General features: G+C 43.2%; 1 protein-coding gene across 3 annotated transcripts in view; it reads right to left on the bottom strand.

Annotated features, from left to right (window-relative positions):
• CRACDL (CRACD like) overlaps positions 1 to 22,407 on the bottom strand; it is a 65,946-nt gene that overhangs the window by 26,053 nt on the left and 17,486 nt on the right. For 2 of the 3 annotated variants that reach the window (XM_075093138.1, XM_075093158.1), the window contains exons 2-3: positions 1,264 to 1,340; positions 146 to 308 (exon numbers count right to left, since the gene is read on the bottom strand). In XM_075093138.1, the coding sequence (XP_074949239.1) occupies positions 146 to 308; positions 1,264 to 1,330 (230 nt within the window). In that variant the 5' untranslated portion in view covers positions 1,331 to 1,340. Of the gene's footprint in view, positions 1 to 145; positions 309 to 1,263; positions 1,341 to 17,198; positions 17,228 to 22,407 lie in introns of those variants that run through there. The other variant, XM_075093149.1, reaches the window with a different exon arrangement.

The following is a 22,407-nucleotide window of genomic DNA, read 5'->3' as shown; positions in this document are numbered from 1 at the left end:
GCCATCTGAATTTGTACTTTCCTGAAAAAGGCAGCTGTTTGAGAATGCAGCATTCTGAACAAGAGGCAGAGGGAATTTTGGGGTGTCTTTAACCTACAAACTTTGTAGCAGTTCTGTGTTTACCAGCCAGAGCCCAGAGACTTACTCAAGTTCATCTTCAGAATCATAATTAACGCGCATGTCATGAGAGGCCGTGACATCACTTGTTGACTGGAATAACTTCAGACTGCTGCTCCCAGAAGACGTCTCTTTCCTTTTCTTTTTGCCAAAAAACTTTTTGAAAGATTTGAACTTTGATTTTTTCTTTCCTAAGTGAAGAAACACAAAGAAGATGCAACCAGCAGCATGTGCAAGTTTTCAGAACAATAGTAATTCCTTTGTAACTTCTGCATAAGTGGATTTTTTTCCTCTAAAATGCAATACAGTCCACTCTTGTGTTAATGTCTTTCAAAACTATACTGATAGCATGAAATTACTATTAGCTTTGAGAATGGCTAGCAATGTTTATGACACAGAAGAAATAAGCTATGATGTAGAATCTTTCCTAATAGAGTTTCTACTTGCCTCTGGAGATAATTACACTGTGAAGAAAAATTTTGGTATTAACAGCCTGGGGTACAGAGAAGAAATTACAACTTGGAACCCCCCTGCCTTTGTTCAGCAAGCTAAATAGTGATGACAAGGACAATGTTACCAAAACCACTTTAAATGTAGAAAAGGCTTACATAGGTGGAATGTGCACTGTCCGGAGGCTAATTCTTTTAAAATGTCAGTTTTATAATATATCCCAGTATATTTTGAATGCTAATTACAAGACTCAATGGATTGCAAAGTTTTAAACTAGAAATCAAGCAATAATCTTGAAAAGCAATGCTAGTCTGCTCAGTGAGGAAAGACCTGAATTAGGATCAGTTGCAAGCTCTGTGAAGGAAACTACTTAAAATTACATTAGCAGAAAGACATCCCAATGACTTGTGCCTGTCCCATATAAGTTGGCATGACAGCACCGCAAGGTATCCCTGACAGCATTTCACTTACCGTTGGATCTTGTTGGGTAAAAAAGTTAACTTGGCTGCAAGATGCTAAAAAAATCTTATTTCAAGCCCCTGAAATGTCAAAAATATAACAGCTCTTGGAGACAGGAGAAGAGAAAGGCAGAATGTGCTCTCTAAACAAACAAATTCACTTCTGTGATAGAGCTAAGGCATTGAAGGTCAAGAAGTCACAGCACTTTTCATTCACTGGGGAAGGGAGCAATTCTACCTGAAATGTCCTCTCCATCTCCTTCGGTCTCTCGCATCTTAGGGTCCATTATCCTTGAGGAGCTCATGTGACAGTCACTAAAGGAGATAGAAAAAGTGTCAGTCATATCAACAAAATAACAGTACTTCACTATACATGTGCATACATATCTGCAGGCAAGTTACTAAAATATAAAAATATAAAATAATATGTGTATGCTTTTATATTGAAATACATAGAGCATATATGTCTAAATATATGTATTATATCTACATAGAAATATACATAAAATATAAAAATATCCCATCGGATGACACTTATTAGGCTAAGGTGTAATAAATTCCATAGAATATTTCCACTTTCATAAGACAACAGTACGTTATGGTTTAGTTAACCGACTAGCCTCTCCTGACTGAAAACTGAATTTGATGAAATTCACAAATGCTCCTAAAAGGATGCATCAGAGGAGGTGGGCTTCTTTGACTCTCCCTCTCTGCAGCTATTCAGGAGCACAGACAAAATGTCTCTGTGATAATTACAGCATTTGGGTAACATGTACAAGTAACATTAGTAAAGAACCTCATGTATTTTTCCTTTCTTTATACCCAATTTGAAATAATCTACAGATTCTAGTTTTTCTTCTTTTTTAAGCAACTTGTGAAAAGGTAACAGCTCTTTTTATTACTTTGTTGGTATAGACAACAGAAAAACACAAGTAAAAATAAACCAATTGATGTTCTTTTCTTCTCTCTTCTTTGCATTTTGGAAGCAAAATATCACTTGGCTTATTAAGGTTCCTAAATTTAAAAGTATTTCCAAAATTGTACATGCCCCAAGCCTGAGTGCAGAATTTCTGTAATTTAAAATGGATTTCCAGAGCAGTAGTCTGTTTGTGCTCTCTTTTCTTCATCTGGAGAGCTGTAATTTCACGGTCTAGGCAGAATAAAGTAATGGATGCCATTGACTGTTAAATGCTTCTGAGTAACCCTTTGGGCTGTAATGGTGACAGATGCTCACAGCACAACCTGGATGGGAGGGTGAGTACACTGTGGCTATTTTGATCCCCTGAAGTACCAGCAGACTTAAGTAATGAGGCTCGTAAATTCAAAGAGTTAGCGAAATGGAAATGAAACATTTATTACTCAAGTCTAAAACATGACGTGTCACCTGAGCCATCAGCAAGCGCTTGAGCCGAGCCATGATGAACGGCTGCATGACAGCCGCAGCAAAGGCACCGCCACTGCCCAGCAACTCCAGAGCTCCCCTGCCAGCCGGACCCACACGCTGGTTGTAAAACACCCCCTGCCACCGCGTGTCGGGAAATGAAATCAGAGTTCAACACAAAGACAAGGGTGAGCAACTTTTGGTCAAGGGCATCTGCCTTATGTAGGGAGAATTGGTAAGGAATCAGCTCTAGAAAAGAACAGACATGGATGGTACATATACTGTTAAAGTAAATGCCTGCTGGGAGGTGACAGATAAATATGTATTGTGGGCTGTGGCATACCTTGTCAATTATTAAACAGGCTCGGGGTGTCTCCGATTCATGCTGTCATGTTGCAATAGCAATGGCAGGAGCACAAATCAATATCTTTAAAGCTTCAGCTGTTATATGCACGGCCTGTAGCCTCTATAAGCTACACGCATCCAGAGGTGGGATCCTACAGTCTCTAAATAAATTATGGATACCATAACTCAGATCCCCAGCTGTGGCCCACTGGCATAGCTCCGTTGCATCTGGCTGCACTCAGGTGAGGGTGTATTTTTTTTATCCTAATGTTTATATGCCATACTTCACTAGATCTGAAGAGCAAAGCCACCGGGGGATAAATACCCACATAATGGAAATGTTAGTCTGAAACATGCAGGCAAGTATAAACACATTCCCTCTGGCAAAATTCAAGCAGAAAATACATCATATTTCTGACAAACCAGAAATGTGTTGTTGTCCCATCCCAAACCTTAGCAGTCAATTTTCTAGAGAATAGAAACGATTTAAAAAATGTTAGCTCCACCAAAATTTCAGAGAAGATTCATGTGACTGATTTGTGACATCTGAGGTCACAAAGAGCGTTTCCACTGGGCACACCAAACATTTGGGGATGGTAGTACATGACCAGGGGTGCAGCATACATGTCCTCACTTAGAGGAAACAGTACACTGAACCCTGATGAGGTCTCTCCTTGCCTGCAGTGTGTCTTGATGCAAGGTCCTCACTCCCCTTCTGACCTCACATGGCATTCTTCAGGTCTGCCACGTTTTTGCTTTTTTTAAGGTCATTTTAAGATTTAGTGCATCTTTCCAAAACGTGCCCAACACCTGCGGAAGGCAGCCCATGACCACTGTGCTTTTGGGGATGTCTCTTCCAAGGGTGCAGCATGGGGCGCAGGGCTGGAGTGCCGGCCTGTGAGAAGGATCCAGGTCCTTGGCCAGTGTTGTGTGATTTCATATACTAATTACTTAGAACTTGTTTAGCATAACTGGCTTAGCATTAGTAGCTACATTTGCTGAAGCCTTAGGCTGCAAGCTGTGAACATTTACCTAGTCAAGTAAAAGAAGGCCCCAGTGCTGGTTCAAGCCAGAAGATAAGGAAACTACATTCATTAACATAAGCTGCAACCTTGCAGATAAGAAAGGAAACGGCCCACCTAGAGACAATGAAAGAACCCAGTGAAGAACAGGAAGATCCCAGACCCCAATATTACTACTGGTGCGAACTGTCACATGAGGGTTGGGGAATTTAGATTGTAAGGGTGTAATTGCCCAGGGATTTCTTTGTTCGAGGTCCCTCTTCGGAGGCACCCAGCTCAAGATTAATAAAAAGTACTTTTATAGAGGAATCTATCTTTTGGCTTATCAATTCAGTGGAAATCTAGAGTTGAACCCTGTTATGGTGACCAGCATGTGTAACTTCCCTCCACTGCTACTGGATTCATCCCCCGACAAATGCCCAGTGTTGCCTTGGGAAAGAGCTGGCTGCTTCGCTGTGGGAGAGCTGCCGAAGAGATCCAGGCAGTGTGTGAGGAGGAAAGTAACATGGAACATCATAAGACAACTTTGGAGGGAAGCAGAAAGCGACCCTAGGTGGGGGTCAGAGGCACCTGAGGTGGAGGAGGCACTAGCCACAAGTATCAGCAGCCTCTGCCTCCTGCGCATGAGCCCAGAGACTCTGATGTCCCCAGTAGGGACATGATTATTTTAAACTACAGTGAAGAAGTCCTAGAATTTTGGGTCAAAAGGGCAATACTGGTTTTGCAGTGGGGGGACCGTAAGGCTTTTATAAAAACTGCATCTCAACTCGGCGCGCAATTACAAGGATTGGGGAACTGTGTGGACCTTGCACTACCCAGACCTTGTGAGTGGGTATACCCCAGGTTTTCAGTTCAAAAGGCAAGCCTGAACCTAGGGTTTGATGTGACTCTTCCAGGCCCAAGCTGACTGACACACAGGAGGATGTGGCAGCAGCAGCCCTCACCGCAGCCACTACATTTTGCAAACATGTGCTGTGACAGGGACCACAAGGCACAGCCGCCCACCCAACACCAAGGGTGCTGGAGGAGTTTCATGGCTGCTATTACCAAGAGATTTCTTTGCATCAAGGGATGAATGGGCACCCACTTCCCTAACCTGAGGACGGTGGGGGAGGGACTGGAAGGACTTGCAAAACACTTGACGGGTACTGTGCTGGTGGCCAGGCTTTCAGAAATACGCTTGAAAGTTAACAGACTGGTTTTTGGCAAACCTTGATTTTAAGCAAATACTGAAGTTGAGTCTTAGTCACTTGCTTGAGTGTTTTGCTGAGTGACGGTTTCCACTGGAGCAATATCCCAACACAGTGTGAAGAGATACTGGCCCCTGCTGAGCATCAGACAGCTGCGAGAGATCCCTCTACATCGCCCTGCGAGCAGGGCGCTGCCCTCCTTAGGGTCTCACCGAACCTAGCTGTAGGCAATCACATTCATTTCTACCTTAAAATTTACGATGACATTTTTACTGACATGGAGGAAAGTTGTTTTCCCTTTTAAACTCTTCCTTTGCTGAACGCTATTAGAGAAATGCCAGTTTTCACCTGCTCACCACCCATCATGGGATAACTCTATCTTCACATGAACTCAGTTCTGTCTATATTTCTCCTTTTCCTTTAGTATAACCTACTCTAACAACAACTTTAGGCAGTTTTTTAACTTTTCAATCTTTCAAGCTTTTCCTTCTGCGCCTGTAACAAACCCTCCGGTATTAATACATTCATCATACAAAAGATTCAATTAAAAGATGATACTTAAGAGGAGGAGAAAAAAAACCAGAGGCCAACATTTACCCTTGGTATGACTGTAACTGCTTGTCACTCCCCTGATGTAAAGAGATTTGATTGTTTGCTCTGGAGCTAAATTTTATCTCCCTCAAAGCTTTGCTTAAAATCTATGATGGTCTGCAAGTTTAATAGCTGTGCAATGAAATGCTGACAAAATCCAACAGCTCTGAATTGGCACCCACCAGCACGGATGGTATTCAGTGCGCACTTATGCTTGGAGCTGGAGTCTCGGCTGCATAGCGGGGCTGCTGAGCTTTCTCATTTCCAGTTTCCCCAAGGATCTGCTGAAGTCCATCACTAAGTTAAATCACCCTGTGATCTGAAGACTCACCAGGATTCGCATCCTAGAGGAGCAGTCTGCATCACTTCTCTTCTGTTAGCAAGGGCAAGATTTACCACACTGCTGGCAGTCGTACCTTTTCCCTCTTCCTTTTTCTTTCCCTTTCCATTTTATGTGTGGTTCTTTTCACAGCGGAACACTAGAGATAGCTGGTTTATCAATTTATTGTGAGATTTTTATAAGCCCAAAATGTCTGATGATAAATTGATAAATATCACCTGAGCTTATAACAGTATTTTTTCTATATTGAACTTTTCCCGGCAGAGACTTTTTCCACTTTCCTTCTTCCTTCCCATGCCCCTTCCAGATGAGCTAAGATACAAGAAATACAGCTGAGACTACGTGAGTGCAGAGAATAGAGAGGGAATATGACAACACAATGGCTGTTTATTCCCCTTCCTATCCCTCCCAAATGTCAAGACATTCAAAAGCACATATTCAAAGAGCATGTATCCAAAAAGCACACTCAAAAGCACATATCCAAAAAAATCACAGCTGAACCAAACAACAGCAATTTACACCTGTTATTCCTGTGTCGTATAAGAATATTCTATTTCTAGTAGGCAAAGAAACACCAGGAATTAAAGTTATTTTAAAAAATCTAAATTTAGGGAAATTATTTCACATAGAGGAAGACCTGCCCTTTTCTCTCTTCAGTATCATGATATGCACTAAAATTCCTAGCCTTGTGGATTTAGGAAAGAAAATGCATGGATTCTGGAGACATAAAGAAACCCCAAATAGAAAGACTCCTCTAGCTGCAGTAGTAACCAAACCAAACACATCCTAAATACCAGAGGTGAAGACTGAGGCAGCTTTTCCTCACCCACCCCCTCTCTGAGGGCTCAGACCCGAAATGAAGGCACCATCCATGGACCATGCAGCCCCTTCTCCTGTCACATGGACCACAGAAAAGTGACAGCTCAAGGTTTCTGGGGGAGCAAGCCCAGGGCACCCACTGCGATCCCATGCCAGCAGCAGGCACATCAGCAGAGTTTTCACACCTCTGGAGATGCTCCAGCTCTCTGGCACGGGGATTAGCGAGAGCACCATCCAGACACAGCCCCAGGACACCACGCCTTGGCATAGCGCAGGTCCAAAAGTGTGTCATGATCACCTGCCTCCCAAGCAAAGGTTTATCTGTGCAACTAGGGAAGACCATGTGCTGAAGACATTGCACAATGGGATGTGCTAGAAGGAAGTGTAGGAGAGCAGGGTAAAGAGCTTGCGATGCGGAGGTGTTTGCACAGTGCATGAAACCCTGCTGTTCAACATGCTCTCTGGTCAGATATTCTCCTACTAACAGAGGTCCCAACCACGATGGTGTGGTGAGAGCCTGTGTGCTGCTCCTCATGCTCCGAACAAGGCTGGCTGCGAGTAGCTTTGCTACCAGCATCCTCTCCCTGGCTGCGTGGGTCCTAGGCTGGCATCCAGGTGACAGCACCTAGCCTGAACACGAAGTCAATGCCCTCCTCTTTAAAACTCTGCCTTTTAGGGATCCTCCCATCCTCCTCCCAGTCGCTGTCAAAATGAATAGAGCTAACTGTGAGTGATTTGCCCTTTCTCTCAGAAATGACTAACAAAAGTTAGTCGCACCAACACATCATCTCTTCCAGTGCTGCTCCTTGTTCCAGAGTTTGCTATTCCTCCACCTCCAACATTGGTGGAGGAGTAGCAAGCTGTGGCACAGGGACTAGCTATGTGTAACTACTCACACGCTACTCTCTCTCTGCAGCAGCCCTTCCCTTTGCAGTACTCACATCTATCACTCAAATCCACCGTTGCATACTGTGTAAACATAAGGTTGTGCCCAATGTCCTTGTGATCACTGGTAGAAAAGACACCAAGGGATCTCAAGTAATAAAAAAAGACAATGGGAGAGGGGAGACAGGATTCAGCTCACTGCATGGGCTCCCCTTCCGAGCCTTCGTGCAAACAGGGCGAGACCTGCCATGATCAGCATGTTGGGCCTCACAAGTTATGACAGGGAAAAACAGAAGAGGCAGCAGGTGCATCTTCCCAAGCCTTTCAATGTGTTTGCTGAGTGTTCAGTTGTTTTCACTTGCTTCTTTCACTGCTGTTGGGCAGTGTGTGTTTTCCTTCACCTAACCAGCCCAAACTCCTCCCTGGTGCATCTGTCCCTGTTTATTCCAAAGGCTATGCAGGTTCTTGTGTTGGATCCTGACCAGCCCTTCTGCCATGCCCCTGCCAACAGCACATTCCTTTCTCTATTACAAGCACAATGCATTTCCAAGGGACAGGAGGAAAAAAACCCTGCTCTCTCTACCTGTTTTTTTTTTTTAAATTGATAGACCTTCCTTCCCCCATTGTTTCTGAGAGAAATGAGAAACACTCCAGAAAATAAACTTTCCTCCCAAGCAGCCTTTGAAGAGTGAGCTTTCTGTTTTTAAAAAAGTGCATTGCAACAGAACATACAGACATAAGAAGTCAGAAGGCACTACTGGGATTGCCCAACCTGATGTCCTGCTAGTGCAGGGAATAGGCTGTCCCCCAGAAGGGTGCAAGGAACTCTGCTTCCCTGATAGAGCTCAGTAACTTGGGGGTATACACCTTGTCAAAGTCATATTTGGGAAAAGCCGTAGCTTGCATGCTTTCTTTAAACAAAACAAAATAAAAAAAAAAAAAACAAACCAACAAAGCAAACCAAACAACTATATAGAAGAATTAAAAGGGAGGGGTGGAGGAGTTTACACTGGCAAATGAATAAAGCAGACTCATGTGAAATGTCTTATTCCTGTGGAGTAACCCCTTCCTTCTTTCTTTCAGTTCTCTAGTTTTTGTGATTTAATAGAGGGGCCAGGAGATCTATTCTGCGAACATGGAAGCACGATTATTAAAAGACCTGTTAGAGTAATAAAGCCACATCAGCTCTCCTTCTTATTTCTCAGCATACAGGGATAATAAAGACGTAGCTGTTTAACACAAAGACACAAGACCTCCCCCTTGCTGGCTCCCTACTAGAGATCCTCTGCTATATTTAGGAGCACAAACAGCTCGACATACTACTGGAATTTTAGGCTTGTATCAGCCACCTTTACTGATAGAAGAATAATTTGTATTTTGAACTTAAATAATACCAAGTTTTCACGTAGAGTATTTTGGCTAATAATGTTCTGAAGAAGTTAATCTTTCCTGTACAATAGCAAGCTAATGTCTCTCAGAGTCAAGGGTCAGGAAAGTAGTAAAAAATTCACTGTTCCTCTCCTTGGAAAGCAATAGAAAAGAAAGTAAAATGCCTTGCTTTAGGTAGAACAAAATTACATTTGATTCTACATGCCACAATTGCAATTATTCTTGAATTCAGCACTGGGAACATTTCTGAAGCTATTTCACAAAAATAATTATACCAGGTCTTTTGGTATTCAGAATGAGTAGAAATCTCAATGTTGTTATAAGGTCTCAATGCCTTTAAATTCAAGGAAACATAACAGGACTTTCATTGATCCTTCTTTTGCTTTTTGGAACCGTGAATGCAATAAATCTTCACTCACACACACACTCACACTCACACCCATGCACACACTCATACACTCTCTCTCTCTCAATCTCTCTCTCCCGCCGCCTTTACTTTGTGGCAAAGAAAAAATAAGAATCACCCGGAACCACAGCAAGGCCTGAGGAACAGTACACTTACACCTGCTGCCCCATCAATTAGCCTAATGTAAGCGTGTTCTTGTACAGTGCAGAGGTTAATGGGAGCTTAAGATGCAGGCAGTGTTTAGCACTACCCAGAATGAGATCCTTGTTCAGCTTTACCTGCTATTCTGAAGAAAGCTCAGTAGGCCAGGTTAACCAGACAATTAAGGCAATTGCTAACATCAGAGCTGAATGTGGCCCAATTTTCATCCTTTCTGAGCCCATCTACAGTGCACGAGTATTTAGTCTCAGCTGCATAAAGTGTGGTGTATTAAGGCGTGTCATTTCAACATTTTGATTAAGTTTTTTTAAATGTTAATGACAAATCTTTGCAAATGTCACATTCATCTGAACACAGAATATAGCTATATCTCAGGCCTACTTCCAAATATTTTGCCATTAATGTGATGAAAAATACAGTCCAGTTTGGCCGAACACAAATAATTAATAAAATGCACAAAATAAAGACATTAGGCTGGGCTTTACTGGTTTCCTTGGGAATTCCTATGTTGTAAAGATGAAGTAAGCATTGTGATCATCTATGCATCATGTGCAGAATAGTTTTTATATGGAGTATTGAAAGAAGAGAAAAAAGAAAGGATGTAGGGAATGCAGAGAGAATTAATTAAATATTCTAAGAAAAGCCTGAGCCCTTTCAGGCAGAGATACACCAGCCCACCAGCTGAGACTAGCCGGAACATAAGCAGGTTGATTTCCAGGAGCTGCTCATGAAAGGTGTCATAAGGGGCCCACAGTCCTCAGCACTCCCTTGGCTTTGCCTCGTTTCAGCCCACATCGCTCTGCCAAACCAGCTTCAGTCATGTGCTAACCTGGAGTCGCCTCGGACGCAGGGATAACAAGAAGCCATGTCTCCAGCCTAAGGACCGGTTCACCCTCCTGGATCATCCTAGCATGAAGGGGCGGAGAGGACGGAGTGAGATCCAGCTGGAGCCATGGGAGGTGAGCAGCGGGAAGTGGTGGGGAAGGGGAGCATCTTCCCCTGCATTCCCTCTGCAGGGCTCTGGCTGCAGACTCAGAGGCCAGTTTCTTCCTCAACATCCACATGAACTGTGCAAGAGGTACAGCCACTGTCAGCGCAATCTCAATCCTCTGAAATTTCCCCGGGCAACAGCACTCACATATTTCAGCAATAACTGCTACCTTGTAAACACATTCCACATTCCTGTTTCGTTAAACCCCACAGGCCAAATGCAAAGCTGAACGGCCTCTTGTCTAACTGTTGTACAAGACTCGCTCTGAAGCAGTACATGTGACAGGCTTTTACCTGGGAAGGACCTTATTTAGCCTTTTTTGACCCCTCCTACTTTAGTCCCTCTAGGCTTACAGTTGATAATGATTTTCTTGAGCCCAGATGGGAGACAGATGAGCCATGGGCTCCTTTCTCCTTCCTCCACCTGAGTAACACTCAGATCACTGCCAGAAAAAAACAGAGCACAAGATTTTTAATGCAGGGTCACAGAAATACATGACTACTTTCAGGTAGGAGTCCAGTTAAGTTGGACAGTCTTCCTAACCCAAATAATTTCTTAAGGGAACAGGCTGGAAGGTTGCTTTCCGACCACGCCACAATAAACAACATTGCTGAGTTCTTTCATCTTTGCTTGGAACCTTCCTCCATGATCTATAAGAAAAACACCATCAGGATTTCACAAATTAAGAGCCCTAATTTTTTGTCATTTACTCCCTCAAGACGTGTGCTGCAAACTTTTCATTCTTATTACCCATTCAGGACATATTTGTTGTTTTGCGTTTGAAAGAGAAGAGGTCTTTTCCTGTAGCTCTTTTCTGCCCGTATACTTGCAGGTCTGTGCTCCAAATAAACACTCTGCGCTCCAAAACAAGGATATGAGCAACTGGAAGTAACAGCCACTTGCTCCGATTCTTGTTTTCCCCTTCGCTCCTCCCCTGCAGCAATAACCTCAGTGAAAATATCTTCTGGCAAGTCACTCTGCACGTTTCACCTCCAGTTGCCACTTCAGACTTGCTGACTTTTGGAAGTCAGTACCCTGAATGCAGCTTAATAGTTTTTACTCCTGCCTTGTCACAAGTCCAAGGCCAAGCCTCTAGCATGCCCTACACCACCTGCACGAGCCCACTCATTGCCCTGGGCTGGGAAGTAGAAAGCATTTGCATGTGCCAATTTGTCCAGAACAAGTAACAGTAAGCATGTGTGCTCATATATTCAGAAGATTATATGCAAAAATGTTACCTGCAGAACAAAATGAGGAGAGGGGACCAGAGAAAATACAAGACAGGACAGCACTGAAGAGATCAAACCTTCCCTGGCAGTGTTTATAACAACAGTAAGGGACATAATCACTGGGAGGGCTCCTGCTCCTTATCTATCCAGAGCAGCACAATAATATGCTACCAGTCACAGTGTCACACTGATTGTGCATCCTCTCTCATCTGCAAAACAGACGGATTCATCCCTGATAGCACTTTCATCTTAAACCAGTGCAGGAGGACAGGTGATAAACATCACTATACAATGCTGCTACTCCCTAGGTTTAATTTCCTAAGGAAACAATGCTTACATGACTGCACTGCCTATCCTGCTCCATTTTGCCATTTCCCCACCGCTCTTGAAGCCATTGGCCTTTTTCAGCTGAGTTTGATGGAGAGACACATCTCAAAGCTATGAAGCTTTTACCAGGTTTGTGAAAACTGGTGATCGTGTGGAGCTGCCACCGCAGGAAAGCCAACAGCAGGAGGAAAGCAGTTGCTTGTTCCTCTTGCTAGCCAGCTGAGCAGCCAGTACACCTGTAGCCGTGAAATCCTGCAGAGAGCAGGGGATGCATTACAAGAATGCAGCCGCTGTTCAGAGAATGACACTGACGTTATCATAATGCCGCTGCTTTTCTTGGAGGTTGAAAGAACAAAAGAGAGTCAAAGAGGCAGCTGCTAGCTCTTGCGGTTCTCTGAAAGACCTGAGATTCAGACCTATCCCTGACCTCAAGTCACATGGGACTTTGTGGAGAAAATCATGCTGTTTGAACAAACTGTACTACGAAAGTACAGCTGTTTCCACTCATACCACTACAAAGCCTACCATGATGAATTTATACTGCACCAGTCCATACATATACAATGTTGGGACGACAACCAGCCTACAACTTGAAAAGGCTCTCCAAAGGGGGAAAAGAATTGTTGGCACCTGCATTTTACAGATGGGTACAAAAGTATGGAGAGATTAAATGCTTTTCCTGATGCCCTCCAAGAAGCATCTCTCAGAGTAGGGACCAGAGTGAGTCTGTCATACAGAAGCAGTGCACAGCTCCAAGCCCGTCCCTTGGTTCAGCTCTGCTGGAGCTGATGGCACAGACCGAGGTACCATCTCTGTTCCAGGGCCAGCTCCCCAGAGCACCCCATGGTGTAGTGGAAAGCAGGAGGCAAAGGGAACTGGATCCCACTCCCTGAATCTCACTTGGAATGGGTCCCGTGGACCACTGGTGGGGAATACACTGGGAGAAATATCCCCCTTTCCCACATCATCACTTGCCCTCAGTCTCTTCCCACTTCTACCACTGGGGCAGAAATTCTCCCTGTCCTCCTCTGACCTGAGGAAAACTTCCCTTGTGAAACCCCTCACTGTTTTAAGATCCTTTTGGCAGAAAGCTCTCACGTACACATTTGTCCCTGGCTGTTATCTCCCTCCAGGCAATGAAGAAAAGAAGACACTTCAGATATAATAGGTTTAAATCACCTTACTTCAAGGAGATGCATCTCTGCAGAGGATAGAGGGAAGCCACTGTTACATAGTGTTCATGGTTAGGTGGTCTGCATTCCCAACCCCACCGTCCTATCCCCTGTGCCAAGTAAGCCCCAAGGGCTACACAGGCACCTGAAAATGACATATAAAAGAGGCAGAAAGGAAAAGACCCATTTGGGTACTTATTCCATTTGCCCCCAGGCTCACTTCTTTGAATACACCATGTTTTACTTCAATATTCAAAACCCAATGAAATGCAGGTTATTAATTTATGACTACGACAAGACTCTTATGGTTAATTTAACATGTGCAGGCACTTAACTAACTACTGTTGGGAAATATTTGTCATTAATTCAAAAATTTCCTGCCTGCAATTTGGCAGATACAGTGTAAGTGAGCTGCAGAAATCCAGCATGACATAAACAGCTCTCATCTGCCATCACCTTTACACGTGACTGTACAATACTCAAACTCTGCCTGATTGAAATGAGCACAACAAAATCTACTGCAGAATTCATAAATTAAATGGCATTGGCATTCAGATGCTAGAAAAATCTAACTTAAGAGGATGCTCTTCCAGACACAGGAAGAGGGGCAGAGGCATACAACCTCCCTGTGGGGAACGAAAGGGACGCCATTGGGAGACAGGGTGGCAGAGTAGCATTCCTAATCAGAGCTCAGAAAGCAAAGCTGTGTGAGCAAAAGTTGCTTGTGGTGGGTCTTCCTCCCACCTCATGTGGGTCTGCCGTGATCCCAACCAAGTAAGGTTGTACAGAATAAAACCACTGAAGTGGCAGGGCACCTCCAGGGCCATCCCACCACTCCTGGGGAGGGAACCCTGCCTCAAACTGCTGTGTTTCGTTTGCTTTTCCAGGAAGGCAAGTGAAAAATCTGGGTGTACAGAGCTAGTTACAGCAACGTATCAAAACTCATGTCCAAAATGACCAGTCTCATGGCACCTCTGAAGGGTCCTAGCACTTCTTGGCTTTTTCTGATCCCTTGGGCATGTCCAAAGTAACAGAAGAGATGCTCAGCACCTATCCAGTGTCTTACATAGTTTAGTGATGAATTGTTTTGCCCACATAGGCTCTTCAGCTCTGTGTTTTTGCAAGTTCTATCACTATCAGATGCATCCCACCTATCAGCCCCTTCCCAGCACAGGGGCTCCATGCATTGCTGGGCTTTTTAAAATTCTCTCATACAGCACAGTCTCCTGAAGAATGGCATGTTTTGGTACACTTAAATCTTTGAGCTTCACACAGGTGTGTCAGAATAAAACTTGGGAACATACTACCAGACAAGACTTCCTGAGCATTCAGCCCCCTGTTGTTGCTGGCAAACACTCCGTATAATCTTTTCACAGGCTGATTAAAGTCTTATTTTAAAAGCTATTCAATTTTCTCCATCCCTTTGACTGAAATGCTATTCCAGAACTCTGTAACTCTAGTGGCTGAAATTCCCAGGCTAAATGGCCAGTCTATACCTGTTCATTTTTGTGCCAATGTGATCCTTTCCTCAAGGCAGCTTTTCTCTCCTGCCAGGGGTAGAGAAGACTGACGTCTCCCTTTTCATCCTTCATCCGTAAAGTCAAACAAGCCATGGCACCTTAATTTCCTCATAGAGAAAAGCTCTCTATTCTCCTGGCCACCTTACTCCTGGCCTGCTCTGCACCTGTCCCACTCTAAGCTCATCTCCTCTGGCAGCCAGATGCCCAGAATCGGACACTGGATCCTAGGTGGCCTCTATAGCTAGATGACACAAAGGTCACTCCTGGCTTTACGCTTCTCAGATCCCAGCTAGACTTGCACAGGTTGGCAGACAGGCAGAGATGAAAGCATTCACCTTCCAACTCTAGCTCGCTCTCTACTGCAGAATCCAAGGGCATGTCTGAGCTATTTTCTATCAAGAAATGCCATTCTGTGCAAGCCATATGTTCCAATAACCTCCCTAGAATTGGCTCTTTCCTACATCCAGCCACCCAGACTGCTGATGCTCACTGCCAACACCAGACTGTAGGACCCATTCCAGCTTCTTTTCAAACCCCGAAGCACCAGCGTACGTTCCTTTGGCTGGACTTGCAAAGGCCCAGCCATCTGCACATGTGCAGAGCGTCTCTGATATAGGGGCAACAGGAAAATATTTAGCCTTTTACATGAAGTTGGCAAACGTACTAGCTCAAGCTCAAGGAAAATCTGACCCTCTTTGCTTAGGGGCCTCCTTTTCCTTTTAATATTTTTTTCACACGTTTTGAAAATATTTGTGACTCATGGCAATGGGCAAGGAATGAGATGTTTACCAGCTCTGGCAGAAGAGCATTACTAAGGGGACGCCATAAGGCTTTATGAAGAGAAGAAAGATCAGGGAGTGCTGGAGGACTTAATCTCTTGGGTCCCATGCTACCCTCTGTGGATGCTGCTTTGCTAAAACAGCTAGATCAAAGTGACTAAAGAGGTCTCTGCTGTTAACTGTCTCCTGAAAGTTGTTGACCTTGATACCGGAACAATTAAATGAAATGTGAAGCACCTCCTCAAAAAGATACTCCTTCTCTGTCCCACATCACCTAAACATGCAGTAGTGTGAAGTTACACTCTTGGGAGAGCCTTTTGTAATAAAGAACATCCTGAACTGCACAAAGATCCTGCCCCAGTATAGACTTTTTCTCTCTTCTTAAGCGGACATATACACTCTGGGTCCTAGGAATGGATGTATGAGCTCTCCCATATGTATGATAAAGACAAAAAGCTTGGGATACTGAATTACACATGCACACTTTGAAAAGCAGGCACTGTATCAGGTATGCAATGTGAGAGACTGGGAACTGGTTTTCTGAATACTAAGTGTGGAAAATATCAATTGAAACTGCACTTACTCAGTCTCTCTGAAGAAATAAGCTCCTGAATGCCTTAGAGTCAGCACTCAAATTAAAAGCTTCCTATCAGAGATAATTAAAATATACGGCTTAAAAAGAATCCAGTCTTTTATGTCCCTGTTCAGAATCCACCACTACAGCCTCCTGTGCAAAAACGCTATGAACATGCTTGCAGTGTACCTGTCCTAGAGATGTGCAGCCAGATCTTTGGCTGACGTTTTTTGGCGGGCCTCTGCTGAAGGTAATTGGAGCTGTGCCAAATCATATCGCTGAAGAGCTGGAACATATTTTTTAAAGAGGTCTGAAAAAGGCAAGTTAAATAGCTTGTATGCACCTGGAGACATTAATTTCCACATTTTTCAAAATATTAAAACTGTATTTTCTGTGAGGAGTCGTCCTTCAGAAAACTATCACACCAACCCTGTACCAGCACAAGATATGAATATCCTCTGGTTTAAATCCTACCACCTCTGCTATCTGTGAGTAGAGAAGAGAGGCTACAGCACATGGAAAACAATTTTTTTTTTCCTAATTTTTTTTAACAACACATCCCTTTATTTTTTATATTTGTTAAAGGGTTTCTACTTCCAATATATCAAAGGAAAACAAAAAGCAGTAACAAATCCCATTGTGTTACCAACCAGAGGCAATCATTGCTGGCCTCTGCAAACAACACTTAGAGGAACTTGCTGCTTTCCATTTTGTAAATGTGCTACAAGGAGGCCGTTGCAGTAAGAACATGGCAACCAATAACTCTCAATCACCTAAGGATTTCTCATTAGCTAATTCTACAATAAATTAACTAGAGAAGTTTAAAGGTTGTTTTCAGCACTTTGTAAAGAGACACCACAAAGAACTAGGGAAGACAGCTCATCTTTCTACTTAACTTTTTTACTTACCATGCGATGAAACTTCAATAAGTACAAAGGCAGGTCAATACTCCCACAACTAAATGTTGTGCATCTGTGTAACCAAGAAACACATGACACCTGTAGGAAAACAACCTTTAAAGCACCTCAGACACAAACTCTCTTTGGCTGCTTACCTGCATATGTTCCTGTTTGCCAGATTCAACGTAACACAAAAGGCTACTGGTGTTTCAAAATGGATCTGTCACCTCGCCAGACATTTAAGCAGTCGCAAAAACAGCAGAGGCACTTTCAAGTTTGCAGGGAGGATTCTGTAATGTCTCAGTTCGGTTCGACTTGGACAGTGCACCCTACACCTTATCAGTTACCCAGCACCAGGCTATGCTCTGCCTTTCCGAAGCGTGAGTTATTAGCACTGCCCCAATCCCTTCACCAAATGATCCCTGTATCTAAGGCCAAAGGAGGAGAAAGCACCAGTATCCCCCAGTTGCTAGGAAACAAGCAGGGAGATCCTGACCTGAATTCTTAGCAGAGGCTGGTGTTGCTCAGGAAGCTTAGCTGGGTCCTTCCTGGAAAGGCAGGGACATGCCGAAAAGTTACTCCTGGCTTTGCAAAGGCCACCATGTACGACCACCCAGGACAAAAGGACAGCAGCTGAGCTATTTTTACACCCAAAAGGCAGTTGGTGTGACAATGGGAAGACCACGTGCAAAAATGGAGGGTGAATTTCTGTTCTTCATGCCAATGAAACCAGAAAGTTTTTAACCTTGAAATAATATCTTTGTATTTCAAATTTGGTCATGAGATAAATCATCCACCACGCACACAGCCACAGCTCTAACAAATGCAATGGCAGAAGATTAAGCATACAAAAATCAAGACGTTAAGATTATCCCAGACATGTATGCTACAAAGTGTATTCTAAAGCCAAGTTCATAACATAAAAATCTGAAGAGAAGCAAATCAGGGAAGTTAATGATGATACAAGAACTCTGTATTTTCTGACCTTTCAAATATTTTAAGTTACTGCCACGCCATTGTATTAATTACTCTATTTAGCTTCATCCTCCTCAGCAAGCTTTTTCTAAAAGATGGAAAATAAGAGCTGAATTAGACCTGAAGTGCCTCTGGGTCCTTTACATGATGTATAATTGACCCTAGTTATCCTGTATAGTGAAAGCAAATAATCACTCCTCAGGTGCAGCATAATATAAATGTCTCAGACAGACCAGATTATCTGAAAAAAAAAAAGAGCCTGTTTACTTTCTACTGACTCTGAGGAAAGTCCATCCTCTTGGCAATAATGTCAAGAAGCGATGCAGCGCACACCACGTGCAGCACGGCTCCTGCAGCCTGGAGGGGCCAGTGAGGCTGGGAGGGACAAGGGGTGTCAGTGCAGAAGTAGGTCCGTTTGATCCAGCTGGATGGTCCCCCACTGCATCTGGGCATGTTATCACACATGAGTGGCTCCCTCTTTGCTTGGGCAGTTGCTGCCAGTCCCAGAGAGGAATATCTGTGAGGACCTGTGGCCCAGCCAGGACAGTAGCTCCAGCATCATCCTTGTAGGTCACGCTCTCTGCACGAGATTTGCAGCAGGTATACCTACCACCCAGCCACCACACGAGCAGAAGCTCTTTTAAAGAGATGTCTCAGGCACAGGAAGGCTGGCCTGTCATCTCTAGAGAAGTCCAGCTATGACTTTAAAAGGGAATTACTCCACAACTTACGAAAGCTTTTTATCTGTTAAAAACAAAGCAGTGTTTTAATGGAAGGGAAATGCACACAAGTGTCTATGCAGAATCGCCAGACCATCTCAGCTATGCAATGGCACACCCAACGTTTACTGCTGATGTGTGTAGTGTATCCCCAAAAAGGCTCTCCTTTCGTTATACAGTGGCCCAATGAAGCTGTGTTCAACACAGGCTCAGCGTCAGGCAATGGTCTCTTAGCTATGCTTGAAATCTCTCCCTCCCCCATAAATGTCGGTATTTACCCAGGGAATCAGTCTATCCCTGCAGCAATTACAACTGCCCAAAAGCAGATGAGTATTATGGTGCTTCAAGTACCTTTCCGAACAACAGTCAAAGCCCATCACGTTGATAGGAAAAGTATCGTTCTTTTGTTCATTTCCTTTCTCTCATCTTTTTGCAGAAATAGGAAGAGCTCAGTGTTAAGTCCTATCCCAAAAGCACTTAAATTTCCAAACAAAATAGTTACAGATGTCATGACCCAAGGAGCAGCAAAGCAGAATTAGTCCAGGTTTTAGAGAGTCACAATAAAAAAAAATCTTTATCAATAACCAAGCAACATTTGGAGGAAACAAACTAAAAATCTAAGGTATTGGAAGCAAGAAATTTAAGGTATTTGAAACAAACTGAAAATATAAGTTCATTTGCTGCTAAAGAAAAGCTGATCACATAACAGAACATGGTGCAAGTCAGAAATCATAGCTCTGTGCAGTGCAACTGTATTTTAAGTAGTGCAGGTATTCTGAAACAGTTTTCTTTATGAAAGGACATCGTAAAGATACCATCGCCAGAAGGCAGAAAGATGCAGAGAACATGGTCATAGAAATATTTGTATTTTAGATAGCGCCAGATTAATTTTTTTTACTATAGATCCTTCTTTTGCAAACCAAGTGGAGTGGATGTCACTTCAGTGAGTTTTTTTCCTACAAATTCTTCCAAATGGCCGTAATGTTCAGCAACACAACAAGCTGACACTAAATAACAGAAATTAGAGAAAACAGAGGAAGCTTGGCAAAATGAAAGGTGCAGCAATTATAAGCTTTTAATAATGATGCCCTTACTATAAGCAAAAAGAAATTTAAAGACACAAGTATGGAAGATTTGAGAAGAAACAGAGAACTGCTAAGCCTGAAAGAGAGAAGGAAAGGGAAAGCCTTTCAGGGACAAGAATTTCAGATGTGAAATGGGAGGAGGAAGATGAGAAAAATACTTCTGGATTTTTCTGTAGACAGACTGCAGGACATTTACCAGGACTGTCATGTGGGTTGGGAGCCACAGGAGATACTTGGTGATGAAGACAGTCCTTCAGGTAGGTGCCAGAATCCAGTGATCTCCTGGCCACAGATGAGCAAATAGCTCAGTCAGCGATTTGTCATTGACGCTTTTGGAAAAGCTCCCAATTATTGTACAGCCATTGATTGTTTTAGGTGTTTTCAAGCCTAACTAAAACACTGTGAAGACTCATGGGAAGTTTTAAACTTCTCCTCTGCGGAAAAAGGGGTGTGAATGGTACATGGAGCAGAGCGATAACAGGCAATAAGCGAGTGAGAACCGCAAAACAATAAAGCAGTTTTATATAAATGTTAGAAAAAGGATGTAGACAGGAAAAATGTTGCTGGAAAAGCTGATTCGAGGGAGAGCCCAAACTGGGTGCCTTTCCTCCCCCTTAACACTTCCTCTGTTTGTGTGTTGAGCAGCAAGAACGGGTGAGTAGGAAAATGGATCTGGGTGGGGTACAGAAAAGCCATTCCATAGTGTGAAAAAATAACCTACCACATTTTCCTATTGTCTAAACTGGCATGACTCCACCAGCTTCATTTTATGCCAGCTTAAGATCTGGCCAAATGCACTAAGAGGAAGGAAGCAGGTCCTCTCACATGCTTCACCTGCGGGCAGGTTTCAGCAAGGCACGTGTCTATTCCAGGGGAAGATACTTAATGAAGGGTTCAATCTTCCTGATGAATACAGAAGGATGCTAAAGAACCAAACACATCAAACTCACCTTGCAACAAAATACATTGTTAAAAATTTGCTTTGCTCAGCTATATATTTGTAAAGCAATGTAAAACAGGCAGTTGGAAATTGCCTGACTTCTACCACTGAAAGTCAAACACTGCTGCCCAAACCCCTGTGCAAAGGTATAGTTTTACAGTAATTGAGGTAGTAGGTAATCCAGTCACATCTCCACATACATCAGTAATACAGTACCGAGAAGTCTCCCAGTTGTTCAGATGCAGAAGGAGCTGCGTGAAGCATTGATTCATGCTGATGAATTGTAACCAAGCAACACTGCCAGCATCCCTCCAGCCCATTGTGCGTCTGAGCTGGGGAGAACAGCAGCAGAACAGCACTGAAAACCTGCCAAACTCCAACTTCCCCAATTAAAGGATACCATCCTTCTAATGTTAGATGTAGCAAATTCTTTAACCAAAATTTAACAGAAATCAACTGTTACTTCCCTCTCAGTAAAAAGATAATGACATCCCTGAAGGCAGCAAATTAATTTCTGTGTGTCCACGACACTCTTGTAAATAATCTTTACAAAAGAAACAGTTCAAATTTACTTTACACAAGAAGTGCAGGGCAATGAATTATTCATCTGAGCAGAGGGACAGAAATACTGCCTTTTTGTTAGTCCGGCTATTAGATGCTGATGGAAACTAAAGACAACTTTCTCAGATACAATAACTAATCACTAGCAGCACAGATGAGATGGAAAGGAAGTAGACACTTTAAAAATTTCTTTGGTGAGAGCTGGCAACCATCTTCCACCTGAGCATCCAAAAGTGGCAATGCACAAAATATAGCTACCACATCATCATTGATACGAGCCTCATTATCCACACAGACATTAAAAAATGACGTTACAATACTGAATTTTTCCTCTAATTGAGTGGTGGGATTATTTGTTCTGTTTAATGCCATGGGCCTGGTCATCAAGACCAACCTTCATTGTAAAATGATCCACTGTTGCTCTATATCGGAATAAGAAGATGACACAGTCTGCCAATAAAACTGTTGGTTGCTAAAGAACTTGAATTTTCAAGATGTGCCACAGATCCCACCCCCCCATTTTACCAGCGGGGGAAAAAAAAAGCACATGTGTAAATTAAGAATAAGATAGAGAATCGGCTTATTCTTATAATGCAAAAGACAGGCTAGCAGCTGTGTGCATTTCTCAGAGTATAAAAAACCAAAGCGCTGACCTGTAAAACAGAAATAGTAATAACATCTGCTAGACTTTGGGCCTCTGAAATCACATTCCCTGAGAGCAAGTTTCCAAAAGAAAGGCTGGGCACTTATGTAAGTTACCATTTCCCTTTTCAATGAACTGTGCTTCTCTCTGGAAACTTTACATAAAAGCCTGAGTGCAAAGCCACATACATCTGTCTTCTCTGAGGATAAAAGTAGTAGGACAAAGTAACAAACTGCCAAGGCATTGGCATAAAACCAGATTTATCAATGCCTTTCAGAATTTGGGATATATTTGATCACCCTCTTTGCTTACTTCTTGCTCTTCTTTTTAGCCCTTTTCTACAAATCAGATTCCTAGATGTGGTCTTTGCAGTCCCACCGTGGGGCATCGAGCAGTCCTGTATTCACTATTCTACAGGGAGTATCTCCAGGATCTCACACA

This window comes from Phalacrocorax aristotelis, chromosome 1 (assembly GCF_949628215.1).
Source record: "Phalacrocorax aristotelis chromosome 1, bGulAri2.1, whole genome shotgun sequence".
NCBI classification, from domain to species: Eukaryota; Metazoa; Chordata; class Aves; order Suliformes; family Phalacrocoracidae; genus Phalacrocorax; species Phalacrocorax aristotelis.
This window is presented reverse-complemented; position numbering and strand designations above follow the sequence as displayed.